Raw genomic sequence first — 19801 nt, 5'->3', positions numbered from 1 at the left:
TTTTGCAATCAGCCTCCTTAGTTACAGTATCCTGATTCATCCATTTTCCTTGTAACACTCCCAAAGCAATGCCTGAACATCAGAGTACTTTCATGAGGATGCCATGATAAGCAATTATTGATCAGGGAGACCTCTTTTTACTACATTTTGGGACTAACTGAATTATATGCTCCAATATGTTTTTATTTTAACTGCATTTTAATCATTTACCAGTTCACTGCAAATGAAAACTGAAGTAATAAAAGAGACAATCCCAGCTTTCCTTGGATGTGACCTTGCTTTGGAACTGCTTTAATCACCCAGAATGAAAGACAGAAATTCTGCATGAGTTTACTTTAAGATATTTCAGCATCCAGAAGAGGTTTTGTTGATTATTTTTTCACTATCTCTGGTGGCAAACAAATGATTAATGGAGAGATTTATGTACCTGAGATGACATTTTCCCGATAGTGTACAAGCTATGCTAGAAATGCCTTTCCCCTAAAGAATTCTTTGAAAATTTATTTATATTTTTTATTTATTTTGAAAATCATAGTAGCAGTTAAAACCCACCAAGAGGAAAACCCTGCTTTTAGTGCACGTCAGTTTAATGGCCACACACTGAATTAAGAAAATGGGAAGGAAAAGGAGGAAAGGACCACTGAAAGGAGAAATTGACAGGCATAGGAACAAGCCTCACATTCAGCCTCTGGCAAAAACACAGGGACCCCTCAGCTGTGTCCAGGCCCTCTGCCACATACCTCTCTGCCCTGGGGCACAAGGACCTCCGCTGCTCATGCCACCCAGTGAGGATTCTTCAGTCTCCTGTTCTGAACCTTCACATCCACAAATGCATGAAAGTCACTTACACACTCCTTTAATTTATAGCTCACCAGACCATATGTTCAGCAACCTGCCCTATGAAACTTTGTCTCCCAAGCAGGCAACTACAGATTTTCCAGTCCTTCTCAAAACAAAGGAAAGCTTTCTACAACTACTTTTTCTCACTTCTCTCTTGATGTCTTTTCTTCCTCTCATATCTGTTTTGAGAATAGTGTCCAAGCATAACATGAGACTCCCAATAACAATCTATCAGGGGTTTATGTGACACTGCAGCATCTTTTACACTTTGCAATTTTTAATAACTTGCTTGCTTTTTTAGCCACAGCAGTCAAAGCTCAGCTCTCTAGCAGAGCCCTTAATCTTGTTTACCACAGACTCAACTGCTCAATAAAGTTTTTGAATGCAAATTTGCCTTACCTGAATGAATGAAATACAGTAAAATACATGACAAACCTTTCCACACATGTGTATTTCTGTGGCTCCATTCACATTTCTTCAAGCACACCTAAGTGCAAAAATAGCTACGTTCTATTTTTCACCTCACCTACTTTACTGCTCACTCCCTACTTGTATGCACAGACAAAGCTCCCTGCTGTTTTTTTGCAGCATGCTCAGAAGAACACTGAGTAAAAGAGGTAGTGCCTGTGCTCGAGTGGTGCAGGTGGAGAGCCTGCAAAACCCACTAGCTTATTTTTGGTAACTCACTGTGCAACAGTTCTGAGAAAATAAATTTCATCAGCACCCTTGGAGGAAGTCCTTTAATAACCCTCAGCGGCTGCTCCGTCCCTGCACAACTAAACAGTGCAATTCCTTTACAATCATGCAAATCAACCCATAATGCACTGACCACTGATGTACATCAGGTCAGAAAAACAGAGAGTAGCAAGGGTGGGTGAAGGGGCACAATGAAATGGCAGCAAATAGGCCAGTGCTCTACCATTGGCTGCTACTGCTGCTTCTCAAAAACATGGCATGAGCACAGGAGGGTATGAACAGGAAGCAGTGCAAAAAAGTAGAGCTCTGAAAACCTTTTTCTGAAGAACAGGACGGGTTGATGGGGAGGGAGGTGAGCTCCACTAGCACAGCGAGAGTCTGGGGACAGACACACACACAACCCCCACAAGAAAGCACTGACTGAGAATTCCCTTCACATTTAATACATGAAATGGAATGAAATGAAACCATAAAATTAAATTAAAATAAAACAAAGGAAATTAAGTCAGTTGTAATGACTGCAGGTCCAGTTCTGTGTGTTGAATTACACTGACCCCAAATACAGAAATCGTTTACTGATGTAAAACAGTAAAGTTGGATTTTACATTAAAAATTCCATGAATACAGTCAATCACTACTGGAAAAGCCCATAATCTTTAGGGTTTTGCTGCTAGCACTCTTTTGTTTTCAGACACCATTAGAAATCAGTTCATGTTGAATTTTCAGGACATGGAGGGGAAAATGAAGCACATACAGATGTAATCTTTATCCCTGTTACATTTCTTTTTCGTGTGATCAAATAATAGTAGCATTCCTGATTCAGAAAAATCATCATTACAGACAGGTGATGTGATTTTCTTCCCAATTATTTCCCAGAGAGCCTGATAATTAAAAAGCAGATGTAACAGTATTTAGCTATGGCCCACCAGCTCAAACAAAACAATAGTTTGACACATACTCCTGAAAAGTTAGTTCTTGCCTTCAGTCACTGATTCAAATAATTATTCTTTAGGATTAATTATAACACCATGCATCTCTTCTCTGACAAATAAGATGCAAGGTATTTTCTATTTTGTTTACTTATATGTAGCTTACTTTCGATTTACAATGAGCCACTCCCGGATATATGTCTGAACGCAGTCTCTGACATGTGAGTCCAGTTCAACCCTGGGGAAAAAGCAACACATTGTAAATATACCTTTTTATATACTATCATACCTTAAGAACAAAGAAAGTTATCGAAACATGCTATTTGGATAAAGGCCTCTCTATTAGTCCTCTCCTGTATATTTATTTTACTACTAAACTACTATTTGAGGCTTAAAGAATTTTGTGTACTGCATTAATTCCCTGATGCAAGTTTTCGTTACTGTTTATAAATTAAGAAACATACATTTAACAGAGGTAACAGTTTGTCATACTATGCATTTCATTAATATACGACCGATGTTGCTATAAAATACAGCAAAATAAAAGAAATTATATCAGGTACTCATCTTTTTGATTTTCAAAACCTGATTACAAGTCTCAGCATATAGAGGTATTATTCCATAGTCATCAGCTCCTGAACTCTTACAAATACATAGTCTCTTGTATGGTTTTGGTGTTAATTTTTTCTTTCTCATAGAAATCAAGAAAATTCCAGAAAGGGGCCCTGAGCTTTTAATCAGATAGCATAATATAACTTTAAGACCTAAGAATATGTTCTAATTTAATTTTATGACTTTCAATCAAGTCTCAGTTAATGTAGGGGGTTGTTAGTGTTGCCTGATAGACTGGCTACTGGTTGGAACTGAAATATTATAAGCTGAAGTTGATGACTGTGAATTTGCTTCATAATGTTGTAGCATAACTCCCCTATGCCTATTCTAAAAAATTTTAGTGACCTGTGCCAGAATCACTTGTTATGTCGTCCAGTCCAAGGAGTAAAAGAGTAGGATACATGTGGAATGCAGGAATGGGTGAAAGTTATGATACTTTTTAGCACTTTCCACCCAGAACTCTTAACAGATTTGCAACCGATTACCAAGACCAAGTAGCAACTGATTTGGGTTCATGCATGCACTGCAGGATCAAGCCTTGGTCGATAACAGACTGCTGTGTGTCCCTGCCACTAGTGGACTGACATAGCTCATGGTCACTTCCTGCATCTAGTTTCAGGCGGGATGTATGTTTCCAAGCAGGCAGGACATTAACCCAGTTTGGTTGATGATATCTGTTTCCTGCTCTGGGCACACAAAGACACCACAGACTGCATCACCTGCAGGCAAATCTTTGGTGCATGCTCCTCCTGTGCTCTCATCTTCCCTAACACACCTGGCCATCCCTGACCAGGATTTTCTGTGAAAGCACTAATATCAATGATGGCAGTGTGAACAGTTAAATGAGAAGCTGCTGTGAAAAAATCTGCTGCAAGCGTATTTGTTGGTATTGATTATTTGAACTTTGCCACAGACTCCTTACAAAACCGTTAATGTCACTGTGTGGTACAAATCAGGCCTAAAACTGATTGCACAGCATGACTTTACACGTTCTCCTACTGGAAAAACAAATAAGTGCTGGTTTAAACAGCAAGCATGCTAGGAAGTCACCTTGGAAATAACGAAGAAATGGTCATCTTATTTTTTAAATCTCATTTCAATTTTAGAGAGTTTTTTACTATTTTTGTCCATCATTTAAAGAAATGGGAACTTCAAGCAGCAAAATATTCTGTCTCCCACATTCATTTTCTCTCCCCCATCCATAGGGAAACACGAATTAATGATAAAGATTGGAACATTTTGTATGAGTAACTTCAAGTGAAAATCACCCTTTGTGCAAATGCTACAAAATCCTCTAGGAGCTGTGTGATTCAAATTGTTCTCAGGTGACCTAGCATGGCATCTGGTCTCTACTGCTTTTGCTTTCCTGAACTTCCTGAGGCATGCATTGCGCCAAGAAGGAACTTGCAGGCTGAGACCTTGCTCAGAGGGAGGGGTTCTCAGCTAGTCCACAGCTGGCAAAAATCATATAAACTGTGGTTCCTGCTTAGCCTCATTACATTTGGTATGCTGGGCAGAAAATGCTGAACAAATAGCGCTGTTATATAGGGCTTTAGTTTATACGCTGGCTGTAAGAACTCTTGCAGGAATGGAGGGGGATGCAGGTCTAACCTGTGAGCCAGGATGCCACAAGCTAAGGCTGTTTGTCCCTTCCGTGTTCAGGTTCAGCACAGCAGAGAATATAGACTGTGCTGTTCATTTCCTGAACGTACTGAAAGGAGCCAGCCCCCCACCCCAAACACCTTGCATGGTTAGCTGTCTTCGCAGACATAGCAGTTTGGGGCTAAACTAATGCTGACTTCATGTTGATCTGGCTGTTACTGCTTGCAAAACTCTGTAGGCCTTTGTGGTTCTGCTTGAAGGTACCATTTACAGCAAAACAGTCCTTGAAGAGTATTTTGTATACAGTGCATAGGACTCTCCCAAACCACATGAGAAAACCCTTCAATACATCTTCTTCTCATTCAGAAAAATTCTGTTGTCCATAGTTTGCTTGTTTATCAAATCAGCTTAAATACTTCCAGAATGGCTGAGCACCAATATCAACACATGCTACCTATTTTAATTTAAAAGCTGTTGGAAACAGCGGAGTTGTATCTTCAATGTGAGCCTGAAACCAAAAGTGATTCCTATACTAGAAATTTAAAGGTTTTTTTTCCCCCCAAACCTTGTTTAGTATGAACTATTTCCCCCCATTTAAGCAAGAAAGGTACTGAGAAATAGATGCTTAAGCGATCTGATCAATGCCATGTAACACGTAGCTGGCAAACCCCTCTGAAACAAATCCCCACAAAAAAAAAGAAAATAAAGCTCAAACCTCAATCCTATGCTTACTACATGATTAGAATTGACTTTCATCTCTGGGATGACAGCTATAAAATTATTTTTTGTACTACCCTCCTGCCCTCCTTTAGTTCTCTTCCCTGTCTATGCCTACCTCATTTCTGCTATAACAGCTAGCTCAGGAAGTCATGTAACCACTTGCATAATTTTAAGTGTGCAAACAGGCCTAACATAATCGATGGCAAAGTTCAGATGTCTGAAGTTCTGCATGTGCATAACGAATGGATGGATGGCAGACTGAGGTGTCTGGATCAACATCTTCAAAACTATTTTTAAACTTGCAGCATTTCTGAGGGAGAGAGAGTCTCCTTACCCATCTTCTGGCATAGCAGGTTGCAAAGTCCTACATTCTTTGGGTGTAAAGACAACGTCCAAGTCATCTTCAGGGAAGTCACCAAGTTCTTGTGCTAGTTCTGAGTCCAAGTTGTTCAGCCGTGACATTAGGAAGCCTTCAAAATCTACTGGGTCTACTGGGTCATAAAAAGAAGGCTAACGGAAGAAACAGAGGTGTTTATTTTTTTCTTAGTAATGTAATTTAGGCTTATTTACGTAATTCTTGTCATTTTCCCATTATTTATTAAATATCAGAAACAAGACTTCTAACTTTATGTACAATGCCACCCACATTTAACACAGGGAAAAGTTGCTAATGAAAGATTCAGCTGAAAAAAAGAAGGGGAACAAAGAGAAAAGTTTTAAAACACAAAGAAGAAATGGAAGATACTAAATACAATTTTGCACCTATTTTCCCTGTTGAGCTTTCCTAGATGCTGGTAGAAGGAGGGCTGACTCAGGTACACCCTGGATGCCCTCAGATGAGTTCAGCTGGATGCCCATGAAGTGCACTCAGTCCCCCTTGTCCAATCCGTGGTATTAAACAGAGTTATGAAAAAGGCAGCAGTGAGTAGGAACAATAGAGGATAAGGGCAGGTGACCAAAATGATAGTGACAGGCAGCGCCAGCTGGCAGGGAGCTGCCAGTGGACTCTACAGCACATGTGATGAAAGGCACTAGCAATAACGAGGCCAAGGCAGTAAGTCACGGAAGCTATGCTGAGCTAAGGACCAACTTATAAGCACCATGGCTGCCACTGTAAAGATGCCACTCATTTGAGGTGCTGTGCCTGAAAGATACTGACTATATGAAATGCTGTGTGCTTTTGACCCTTACAAAGCTGAGAGCAAGATATACCCAAAATCATAAGAAATTATTAATTTCCATCTCTGAATATTACTGGTTTGCATATTATTAGAGTTTTAATTGTATTAGCTTTTTCAAGGGTTAGTACAGTTACTACACAAAAGATTACATAGAACTACTAAAGTCGTTGTTGCAAACCTTTGATATCCACCATTTCTACAGCACATGGCACTGCATCTTGACAGAGAGCAGTTGTATCTGATTACATTTAATCAGCCATACTTACAAGAACAGCTGATCAGAACAAAGTTAAACAAGTACAAGCTCCGCCAGTTATACACGCTACAAAGCTGTCTGACTTTTTTTATCTGCTTAGTCTCAAAAACAGAGGCAGAAAATCTTGATATGGTAGCTAGAAACATTCCATGTACACATAAATGTGACTTCATATGTTAAAAGCATATGTTATTCTACATATAGATAAAACTGAAAATTACTTTACTGGCTATATAGCCAACAAAAATAGCCTGTATATGTCTAGAAAATAAACATTTGCCCAGTTGACTACAGAGACCAGCTCTCATACTGTGAATTTTCTTGTCAAGTAACAAATAGATCTAAAAGCTACAGCTTTTACTATAAACTTTTAAACTATAGTTTATGTTCTGTGAGTTCCAGAAAGTATGAGAACATCCCAGCACAGTAAAAGCACAGAAAAATAATTAGAGCATTAGGATAATAGCACTGGAAGAACTTAGTCATTAGGAGGAAGAATTCCAGCAAAAAATAGCTATCAAATCATCCTTGTCTGTAAAGAGCAAGCACTGCACTGATTAGCCCAAACACCTTTCCCAAGACTGCCTTCTGAAGCTGCCAACAATAAATAGTCTGAACATAGATCATATAATCTATCTCTACAGTGCTGTTGATGGGATGTGGGGAAAATAAGGCACCCAATGTCCCTATCAACACTGCCTTTATATTCAATGTTACTGTGGCTACTGTCTCATCCAACACACGTTCTGGAGCTATACTCCAGTGTTCTTCTCCGGAAATAACATCTGTGGGCTAAAATCAAGAAATCTTCTCTCATTATCACTGAATCCTACTCACGCAAGCTCTCACGGAAGTTGGCAGGATTTTTAACTAAGCATGAAATGACCTCTGCACATAATAGTGTTACACCCACAACATCAGGAATTTTAGCTCAATAGGACAATAAGGAATTCCACAATTTATGAAACATGCAAAGGTTCGTAACATGGCAAAGCTCTGGATAACTCTGAACTAAAATGGCTTCCACATAATACGTAACGTCAGTCACTGTAAATAGAAAGATGAGTTAAAGGTGATTAGTGGCAAATACGAGTTTTGGAGCCTTTTTAGTGTTCTGGAAATATAAGTAAGGAAGTTATTCAGCTAGTAAAAATTCAGAAACATCTTGCAGAAAGAAGCATATTTAGAAGAAATGTACTAAAACATCTAGGAGAAGCAAACCAAATCAAACTGTTGGAAAAACCAGATGTAGTAAATACTCCTGCAAATGATGTAGTAGAGACCTTTGAACACAATCAGCCACTACCCCCTGCACCAGGTTCCTCTTTTGTAGGGAAACTGTATTGGTCTCTGCATAAATAAAGACTCTGAGCTCACCCCTCTGCCTGTGCATTTATGGGATCGACCAAATTCTCTGAAAACGCCTTTGGAAAAATCTCTCTCTTTCTTTGCTCTTTTTATCCAAAGGGAAAACCTAAAACTGATAGTAATTCCAGCAAATCATAAGGCAGGCAGCTGAAGAGATACACTGTGCTGTTAATAAATTTTTAGGTTACATACTCTCTACAGTTTGTGTCTACAGTAGTGCCGAACATACTGGATCAATGGTTATGAGTAAATAGTGACCTTTATTAGCTATTGATTTTTTAATTTTCAGCATAGACTTGAATTTCACTTACCATACTGCCAGTGGGTAAAAAATTACACGGTAGTATATATATATCTCTATGAAAATCTACTAAAAAAAAATAATTCACAAAAAATTAAAGCAAACCACAGCTCAAAGTATACAGAAGTATATTACATCTTTTCAGTTGCTGAAGATGTCATGTTTTGCATACAAAATATTTTTGCTTAATACAATCTCATTTTTGATTAAGCATTGCACTTCCCTTCAGAAATCATACTTTTGCATTCTGACAATCCAATGCATTTCATTATGTCTTCTAATTTTTCTAGTTGAAGTGTTAATAATAATCTTTACTCTCTAGAAATGTGTGCTTTTGACTATCATATAGCAGACACAAATTTTAAAAAGATGGCGGAAAAGGTAAATGCATATGGAAGGTAATGGTTTCTCTAACAATTGGTGCAAAATTACTAAAGGAAACAGAGGTACTGTTTCAACTGAGAAGCCAACACTCCTTTTCACACATCATACAAGTGTGCAAAACAATTACTCTACAGAAAATGCCACAGATCATTACTGCAAACATACCTTTTTAAGGATGATGGTTTACAGGCATGTAGATTGTGACAGCACACAAAATGGCAGCTACGGCGTAATACTCGGTAAATGAAACGTTACCAAGTTTCTCAAGAGCAAAAGCAGTTGTCTGCATGTAGAGGAAGGGACCCAGCCTCCCCAGGCTGCTTAACCACAAGGAACAAGTTAAAACACCAGAGCATTTCAGATTAAGGAAGTGAGTACTGGCGGGAGGCCCTGACACACAGGAAGTAACCGCTTACATCTAGTGCTTTACAGTTTTCACAATCACTGGTGCACAAAGACTTCTCCTGCTTCTACTTATCTGGCCTCCCAAAAATAAGAAAAATTTAAAAGCATAGGAAGAAAGAGAGTATTAAAATCTTAGTCAGTTTTATTTATGGCATAGTATATTTGCAAAATACCCATCTTCCTGAGAGGCAGTTAAAAAGATCTGGCATTTTCCCCCTTGTCATAAGGGCAGTGTCATATGGTCTGACTTCTTTACAGGGGGATTACACATGGAAGGCTGAAGATGATTAGGAGACACATAAGAGTTGACTCAATTGCATCTATGCCAATCAGGGCATACTCGGGCATTTCTCCCTTAACATGCTTGCTCTACAGCACTGAAAAACAGGTCAGTGTGCTGTCTCTGCTGCTAGCTCTTGAAACTGCATATTAAGCCAAGGTAACTGAGCCTCTGCCTTGCTTTTTTTCTCTTTATTCACTGACTTGCTTTTGCAAATCTTCTGTGATCACCACACAATGCATTTACTTGATGGAGCTGAATGTTTCTGGCAAGAAAAGGATGTAACATACTCCAACACTCACTAATTAACTTTCATTTATAGCCGTATGCAGAAAGACTGTCTATTTCAGACTCCAAGGACCATCCTTGGTTTTTTCAAAGGCATATTTCCTCAGGTCACCAGGGGATATTTTTAACAGCCTCACACAGGAGCTAGTGGAAAGCAAGGCAGCTTAAAAATACCACTCAATTTACCCTAAAAACATTAAGCAATGCAGATGCCAAACCTGTGTAAAGAAGGTAAACCCAGAACTTACCAGATGAAGAGTACAAAAGCCAGGAGTACTCAAGCTTCGTTGACAGAACTGTGCAAAGCCTGGTTGGAGGGTAAATTGCTTTCTTATTTCTGCAGAGGAGTGCCTTCAATTAAGAAGAGAAAACCCCTTATAATTACAATTATCCCCGTACAAATTCCAAATACTTTATCCAATTTAGCCTCTTGTCCCAGTGTTTAGAAATGTATTTTGATGATGTTCTAGACTCCTCTTGTTTTGTAGTTGGTGTAATCCTCAAAAAAGACTTGCAGGCCAATATAATTAAGATTCTGACACTCTTCCAACATATTTCTATTGTTATACTGCAGTCCTTGCAACTGGGAAAGGCTATGCAAGAAATAATAATCTTGCCCTTAAGTGAAGCGTGCCTGCAACCTGTACAGCAATACTTGCAGATTCATTTCTGCAAAGCTAAGATACAGGATAATAGAGCAGAGAAAGAAAAATTAACATCACAGAGGCAAATATTTTAATAAACAAGTAACTGACTGATGGGTAAAAACAAGATAGGACCTCTCACTGAACAGTGTAAGGACAGACTTATCTTAATAATGCAGTTTGCTATGAAAAGACAAACCAAAGCATGAATTTAAAAATCCGCCTATACTGTATCAGCTGAACATTTGAGGAAAAGACTTCTTAACTGCTAATTAATTGATTTCAAGGGAGCAGAAAGAGGCCAGTACTGAATTCTTCAGAAATCCCAGAGTGATAGTACAGTTGCATATACCCAATCTGAAAATTCAGTAATCGGAGTAGCTTGATCATTTTTCATAGGAACAAATCAATTAATAGGTAACATGATTTAAGAATAATCAGCCATGAAATGGTAACAAAAGATTTACAATATATTTCACCATGAATGTTCAGGACAAGATTTTTGAAAGAACAGATGCACTTAAGCAGATTCCAAGTAAAAAAATACCCTGCAGTCCACCAGGGCAGCCAACAGGGAGGCAGGAAAATACAGAATTAAGAAGACTGTCCCTTCATTATGAGATTCTTATCCAACTCCAGCAAGAACTAATAGGCATCTTAGAATTACCAGATGCCACAAGACAGTTTGCCTGTTTGGTCTGCACCTTCTCTTTTCTGTGGCCTCTTGCTTTCTATGACTGCTATACCAATTCTGTATCACCTAATCTCTTACCACTGCTTTTCTTAACAAGCATGACGAAAACCTAAACTCTTATCAGTGCAATTCTGCTCATGTTAAGAGACAAGCATCTCACAGAATGTATTAAAGGTATTATAGGTATTAAGCCTGAGTTCTAAAATAAAATATGCATAAATAAGAGTAGTTGCTTATAGGTCAAAAGCCCACACCAGGTGTGAGAGGGACATGCAGGCAGCACCACTTGCAGACAGAGCAAAGCCAGAGTTATAGAGAGCCATTTGGAAGAGAAATCCCTACTTGTCAGTGGTATTCCAAAAATCAGGCAGGATGGAATGGGATTTTTTTAAAGTTTATTCAATAAGCAAGGTGCCACGTAGGGGAAGTGAGGAAGTCTGTGTGTTCCTTAGGTCATTGTTGCCTTATTTTAAAAAGAAAAGCTGCTTACATATCAAGGTTATTGTTACTCATCTTCCCACTGCAAATCACTGATCATGAATGTGTGTGGCAAAGTATAACACAAAACTCAGATTATTCAATTTTTTTTTTTTCCTTTAAACAGTTGGTTTCTACCCTGTGCAGAAGTATCTTGCTGCTGGTCTAGATAATAGATGTAGCAGCAGATGTTGGTTTAATGTATGTAAAAAGCTTACATACATTAAAAAAAATGTACATAAAAAAAAGTTACAGTGTATTGCAGAAAATGCTGCTGTAAACAGTGATATAACACATCTCTCAATTACACCAGACATGGGATCATCAGACTCTTCAAAGAGGAAATGGTATGAATTTTCATCTACAAAAGAGGAAGCATGCATGTGGATGAAGGGCCAACTTTGCTGTCTGGTAAAAACCTGTGCAAGCCCAGCTAACTGAGAGGAAATACATTACTCAAGCACCGACATTAGTTCCAGAGTCTCCTCAATATTTAAAGACTGAACCTGCAAAATAAATTAGTCCTATGGAAGAAGAATCCTGTAATCAATAAAGGTGAATTTCAAATAGTTTAAGGATAGTTCAATTGATTGAATTCATGTTTTTCTATCACTGAAGGAAGAAAGGGAGAAGAAATACAGTAAAATAACAGAAGACAGCAAAGTTGCTTTGAACCAACTCAGAAATGATTGGCAGGATTGACTAGGGACAGGTGAAGGAAAGACACAACTGCTACAAGACACTAAACCAAAAGCATGAATCAGCTAAACCAACATGGAGAAAAGGTGGGCGCTACAGTCAGAGATCAGCACAGAAAGTTTTGAAAACCTGAGAACCAAGGAGGAAACAGAGGTCCTTCTAGGTGGCTCATCAATAATGCCAGAATGGCTGTGGTCTGTGAGACACCTCACCAAACAGCTACCTCAGACACTGTCTGGGTACCTGCAGGAAAATGATAGTCCACATTAACCTAGCACATGTGGTGTCCCTGGTTTTATGGAGGTTGCAGTTCCTCTATGCTATGGCCACGCTTTTACCCTACCTGCCTGTACAGCAGCCCTGTCTGATTCCCAGAAGAGACTTACAGTCACCCTTAGCAGCAAGGACAGTCTAGCTATATCCTAAAAAACAATAAGGAAACATGGCAAGTGATTAAGGCTAAATGCAAAGCAGTAACTGAAAATTCCGAGCAAAAAAGGCTCAGAAACCTCCAGAAAGGAGGACTCAAATAATCATGGATCAGTCAGCTGGTCTCTGACACTCAAAAAGGTAGTAGAGCAACTTACTGGACAATCAGTTTACAAGTAGCTGGAACATCAGGTCCCAAACTGTGGTCTCCACTTGATGCAAGGGGACATGAAATCATACTTAACACTAAAATGTCATCACCTTAGTAATGCGTGTTTATTAATAGCATGATGATGGAGCATATGGCGGGCAACTAGAAACTGTGTATTGTAGTAAGCTATGGTCCAAAAAGTTTGGCAATTATTGGTATATTATTGGCAATTATTAGGTAATGATGAACAGCCAATATGAATTTATCAAAGGGAAGTAATGTAAAACCAATCTAATATTTTTCTATGGCAGTTTAACTGGCTTCAGTAAGGCTCTTGGTGGTGTCCCTCATGATATTCCCATAAGCAAAGTAAAGAGATAGTAGCTAGATGGAATCATCACAGCTTATTCTAATACTAGTTAAAGAACATATTCAAGGTGTAGTCATCAATAGTTTGGAAGAAGATTGTGAAGAGTTTTTGAACAAGGTACTACTGTGAGAAGCAAATTAATCTTTCCTCAGTTTATTTCCAGTCCATATTTTATTTTACAACACTCATGATGTCACAGCTAACATAGTAATACAATTTGTGGGTCACATTAGGCTGGAAGCAGTTGTGAGTGCTGTGAAAGGCAAGACTCAAAGTGATCTCGTATTTTAGAAACAGTCTGAAATCAGCACAGTTAGATTCAATAAAATTAAACGTAAACCCCTAAAGTCAGGAAGAAATAATAATTAAATGCAGAGATACAAAATGGGAAAAGAACTGTCTAAAGAAATAGCCACGCCACAGAAGAAGCTCTGAGAGAGTATACTGGGACACTTACTAACAAAGTATAGTAAGTGAGCAAAAAGGTAAGGTTTTTTCTGTTTATTTAAGCCATGAGGCAGTGCTTAGGCTGATGTACACATTTAGAACATCACAGAGTAAGATGCAATCAAATTTATAAGTCTTCAAAAGAAAGAAGTCAGAATGCTAGAAATTTTGGAAAGGATGAGCCATGAAGACTGAAAAAAATAGATGTGTTACAAAAGAGATGACTGAGAGGAGACAGCAGTTGTCCCTGACTATGTAAAAAATAGCAATCTCTAAAGAAAACAGTGAGCAATTCATGTCCATATAGGGAAGAAGAAGTAATTGCTTAAACTGAGGCCAGAAAGATTTAATAAGCTATTAGGAAATACGTTCCCACTGCAATGGCAGCAGGACACTGGAAGTGGCCATCTGGTGATGCCACAGTGACACGAGCACACTGGTGATGTAGATCATGTCTCTGAACTACCTGGAGAACAGCATCTGGGCAACTGCAAGCCTTTCAGACCTCTCATGTTGGTACCTGTTCCTTTGTTTAGGATAAAGAAGAAGCACTAGCTGAAAAGAAAAAGGTGTAGATTTGGTGGGAGTTTTTTTCCACAACACTAGCTGAAAAGAAGAAGGCACAGATTTGGGGAAGTTTTTTTTCCCACAAGTCATTGCTGAATTCACAGTTAGTCAGGATTCATATGGTACATCGCAAGACAGTGTAAACCTGTGGAAAGATGGGAGATGGTGGCAGCCTAAGGCTCTTCTGGACTTCTTACCTTCTTGGCTGCTCCATGGTGCTGGAGCGAAATAACATCAATTGGAATTCATTGTTCCATTCTGTGTTGCCTTGGCCCTACCTGAACGATGCTGCTGTACTCCTCTGGCGTAAATCTTGAAAAACCTGGAACTCATTGGACTTCCTGATCCACCCAGATGGGACTGGAGGGTAGCCAAAAAAACCCCAACAAGCCCACAAAAAACTGGTGCTGCTTTATCAGAATTTCACCAGTGCCAGTCCCACTGGTAGATGCAATCCTCCAGATAATCAGAATTGCTAACAAGCAGTTGAGACATCGTCTGTATTTCACAAATACTCTCCAATGCTAAGTGTACAGTCTGCATTATATATTAAAACAACAGTGTAACTGAAGTAACAGACTACACATGGAGGGTCTTAAATTTGACTTGTAGGTCAAATTCTGAGACATTTCTCAGGGCATTGCTCACTGCAGGATTGGGATCTTGGAGATTTGGGTTGTTGGTTGGCCCTAGATGAGGTATCAGGAAAGGAAGGGAAAACAGCCATTTATTTTTTTCTAACATGTTTTAGATCCGTTGCTGAACACTGCTGGGCTCTATAATTAAAATTATATGAACACTCATCGCACAAAAAGATGGTTCTGTAGTTTCACTGCAAATTCTGCTCAACAATATAGTTCTTTGAAATATGTAGTTTAAAAGAAAAAAACTGAAGTATGCTTCACACCTACTGGATCAAGTTATCCAAAGTTACTTACTATTAGAAGTCACCTACTAGAAGGAGGTAGGAATAGTAATCCTTCACACCTTTACAATCCCTTCCAGCAGACTCTGAGGAACAGTGTGTTGTCTTTTGCAAGAGTTGCATACACAATTAGACAGCAAGGAAAGATGAAAAAAATGAAATAAGAGACCATGAGAACTATCCCCAAAGACAGAGAAACATTCACATTTAAATGTATACTGATGGTGGAATCATAAAGTAAAATAGTGAAAACTTTTGCTTAACAGGTAAAAAATTTAGTCTTGGCTACCCTGAGGAGTAATCCCTTTCATCTGATGCTGACATAGAAAATTCTCAACTAGCTTTTGGTCTTTTTTCAGAGCCTAACATGGAATTTCTCTAGTGACAACTAAAAACAAGCAACAAAAAACTCTGGGAGAGAAAACAGTTAATAGGTACCTTCCTCTCTCCTTCACTGCCATACGCAAACACAAAGTTTTGGACAACAGTCCAGATCTTTAACTAGCAAATACAAGAATCTTGCTTAGAAGTCCTTTGCTTACTGCCAGTGGAACTGCCAGTTCTTCTAAGTTTCTAATTACTCCTTAAAGCATCAGAGCTCTGCTTTGTTAGTCACTGTTTAGAGCAGTGGTCGATAGGAACTAGCTGCTATTTCCTTGATGGCTCAGGAGACTATCTGCCCTCTGGCACACCCCTGCTTTGGGATCTACCACATTAAGACTCTGTATCAGCTAAGGCAATAAAGAACCTATTCAAGAAGGTTGAAATTTAACCACAATGTTCTTAAAGGAGATGGTACAGGAACTAAGAATGAAATCTAGGAGAGGAAATTGTCACCTTCATTATGCTGGCAGCTTGTTACAAAGCAAACTGGGAAAGAGGTCAATTTTTACTTCTGTTCCAAGTCATGTATGCCATTCATTCAGTGAAGATTTTTCACTGCCACTCAGTTTTGCTGTTTCTTCCTCAGGAAGAGACATAAGCACACATAAAAATTCATTTTCTAAGCCTGGCAGTGGAGGACACAAAACAACCATACTTTCATGCCATTCAAAGAAACTGAAGACTTAGGATCTGGTCCTGATGAACCATGCTTTTATGCACTTTTAAATTACTGTGTTCTATGGATAATATGGAAAAGCTATGATATAACATTTGAGAAGACATCGTGCGTGCATTGTTGACTGGTTGGCTTGTGCAATGAAGGTGGCTTTAGGTGTAATGTTTCATATGATAGTTAACGGTACCTCCTGGGAAGCAGAGTGTGTATGATTCTTGCCTGTCATCCTATTATAGACTGAAACTGATCATGACATGTATATGCAATACAAAGTTTCCAATGAGTATTTCACATGATGCTAAAGAAGATAAATTTGCATGAAAACAACAAAAATTCTTTTGTCTCCATTAGCTTACAATTGATCAGCATACAGCCACATGTATCTTTCATATTGAAGGGATTAACCTCATTTTATCTAAGGATAATTTTCCATGGTTGGCTTGGAGCATTCTCTGCATGAAGTACTAAAGCTCACATTGGTGCCACATTAAATGTTCATTTCAACTGAGATGGCTGAAGAAAAGCTTTCTAACAAATGTGCCCCAGAAGTCTCTAGAAGACTACAGATCTATATTCCAGGGCAAAGCTCTGTAGTTAGGCCCTACCTGTTTGGTGGTTTGTTTTGGTGTTTTTTTCCCCAGTTTGTTCCTTACTAAACTGTTTACAGGTTTTCCAAAATCTTAGATCCCCTACAATAACAAGGGCAATTTCAAAAGCATTAGTGATCACACATGCCACCTTCCTTTTATTCTGTGACTTGAAATGTAATAGTATAATAGTGGTTTGTGCTTTTAGATATTTGGTTTAGCTGCACCAATTCACAACAGGGTGATTATGAAGTAAATGCAATGATTTATCTTCCAGCTTACATGTATTATCTGAGCTTCACAAGGACTCCACCTAGAAAATGTTAATGTAATGCTGATGATTTTGTAAAACCCATACCAAGTTTCATGGTTTATGTGCTTTATTTTCACTTTCTTCCTAATAAACAATCATTAATAGTAAGTGGTGGAAAAAGTCAGACATTAATAATAACAATAAACACCATGTAAATATTATTCTAAGGAACTTTTTTTTTTTCTGCTCCTACAGGGTTGTTTTTATATTTATCAAGGTCATGGTTGTTATTTTTATCTCCAAGAAAAAAAAAAGCATATTTCATGTCTTTCATGACTGACAACTTCAAAGAAATTCACAATATATTCACAGGTGGGTCTTTACTACTGTGAGCACTTCAAAAGCCAGATGCAAATAGCATAGAACCAGAAAAATAGTTTATGTTAATATTTTGTCCCCTCATTTCCTAAGAACACAGATCTGTGGAGCTTCAGTGTGACCTTTCTGTGACAGAAAAAAAACATGAGCTGGGTTTTTTCCAGTTACTTAGAATATTTTTTCTTTAGAGCTGTAAGTTTAACTAGAAAAAGTAGGATCTTTTATTAGGGCAATATATCTGAAAAAAATTGGCCAAATTTCAAATACATGAGGTACTGTCATTTTTAGAACACGGAATTTTGGTTCAAATTCAGTGGGAGCCAGAGCAGTAACTAAGATACACTTGAAAGCTGGATCTTCCACTCACAGTTTTTAAACATTAGAACGTCCACAGAATTTGGCATATGGTAACAACTACATCATTAAAAAGAATATATTTTTGTATCTGCTGGCTAGCATTACAGGTACAAATTCTATAAAAATTATATTACACACCCTTACAAACACATTTGATGATGCAAAACATTTTATATTGTAAGTTACAAACTTAATTTCACTTTGCAATTCATCTGGAAAATGTCAGGCTTGGGGAAAGGATAAATTTTGCTATAGCAATCTTCTGAACATGAGGTTTTGTTATTATAGTGATTGTAAAGCTTGGATCACATGACAACTGAAATAAAATGTACTCTTACCTAATCCAGTTTGCTTAACTTTAGGGAAAAATACTAAAGTCCAGGTGTGCTGACCACTTTAAAAAAGTCTCCAGGTCATTATTACTGAGGCTCAGGAAACTGTGATTCATCATTCTGCAAAGGTTGTGAGGGAAAATATCGTGGACTTTTTATATGAACTTGGCCCAAAAACCTGATCTAGGCCTGGGCCTATTCTTCTGTAACTGCATTCATGATAGCAAGCATGTAGTGTGAGCACGTTATCAAGTAAGCACTTTACACAGGTTATCCTTTTTCTTACAGACAACAGTATAGTCTGGTGTGCTAGTCTGGTGTGCTTTTCAAATCAAATTTAAAGAAATAAGTCAGAATAGAAAAAAGGACAACTACGTTGAACTATGCTCATGGACTGTAATTTTTAATGACCACAAAACCTAAGAGTGGTAGATGGTATAAAATACAGTATTAAGTATTTCTTTCCTGCTGGTTTTCACTTTATGTCTAAAAATGAAAAACTGTTTGGAAAGATAAATAAGGAATGTTCGCAGGACCTGGTGGACATAAAGATGTTTCTCATCTGCAACTATATTTTTCTTGGGTAAGCTGAGGATTTCCTGTACTACAAAAAAAGAACCTCATCATAAACTGCAGCCTAGATTTCACAATGCATATAGATGTCTGAAGTCTAGGAGGGACGTAAGATCTTAAAACAGGATTTTAAAATGCAGCTTTTCTGCTCAGAACCTAAAGTCCATTTCCTGCTCACCAGCCATCTTCCAGAGTCAAAGCAAAAACTTTAATCACGTAGCAAGGGTTATTACATTTGATTCCAGTGATGACACTATATGTAAGTACTGCATAGTATCAGTCTTCATTTAAGTAATTACAACTGCAATAGAAAATAGATGATTATATTTTAAAGACAATTTGAGTATGCAGTCAAATGAAAAGATTAGCTTCCTGCTAACAACAGCTGTTAATAAATCTGTCTCAACAGTAACAACAGTATTCTGCTTCCATGACCAGCTGTTCCCTAAAGGCCTTGCTTCTACAGCTGCCTACTTGCTGATGAAGAGTACATTTGTGTTACGGAGCCTATCATTGCTGCACTTACAATTTTTCACAGAGATTTGGCTGGATGGGCCTGTGTTTGTCATCAACCCCCTACTTAAATGACTACTATCACCATGGCTGTACAGAAGGCAGATCACCCCAGAAAAGGTAATCATAATGTTTGGGGTAAACAATACAAACCAAAAGTAAATCACTGTGAATAACCAAAGGCATTAGTATCCTCTGAAAAGTAGTTGAGAGCATTTTCTTACTCCTTCATTTCTACTTCCTGAAAGTTAGATGTATTTTAGGCAGGAAATGTGAATTTTTGCACAGTGTACCAGAGGAAAGGTCTGTGCATTTAGTCTTTGTGGTGCACAAGATGATGTCACATCTAGTAAGAGCATCCTGAACAATCCTATCTTTGAAAAATGAGCACATACAGGAATCTATATTAACACTGTGATTTAATAACCTATGGCAGATCTTGATATATGATACTGCTTTCTTTCTCAACTTAGTCCTGTAACT

At 38.2% G+C, this 19801-nt stretch overlaps 1 protein-coding gene across 1 annotated transcript in view; it reads right to left on the bottom strand.

Moving 5' to 3' along the window:
- The window catches only part of DOCK8 (dedicator of cytokinesis 8), a 94951-nt gene that overhangs the window by 65109 nt on the left and 10041 nt on the right, over positions 1-19801 (bottom strand). Inside the window, 3 exon segments of the mRNA XM_055699358.1 lie at positions 2632-2703; positions 5734-5909; positions 10111-10213. Of these exon segments, the coding sequence (XP_055555333.1) occupies positions 2632-2703; positions 5734-5861 (200 nt within the window). The 5' untranslated portion in view covers positions 5862-5909; positions 10111-10213.

Source organism: Falco cherrug, chromosome Z (assembly GCF_023634085.1).
Source record: "Falco cherrug isolate bFalChe1 chromosome Z, bFalChe1.pri, whole genome shotgun sequence".
Taxonomy (NCBI): domain Eukaryota; kingdom Metazoa; phylum Chordata; class Aves; order Falconiformes; family Falconidae; genus Falco; species Falco cherrug.
This window is presented reverse-complemented; position numbering and strand designations above follow the sequence as displayed.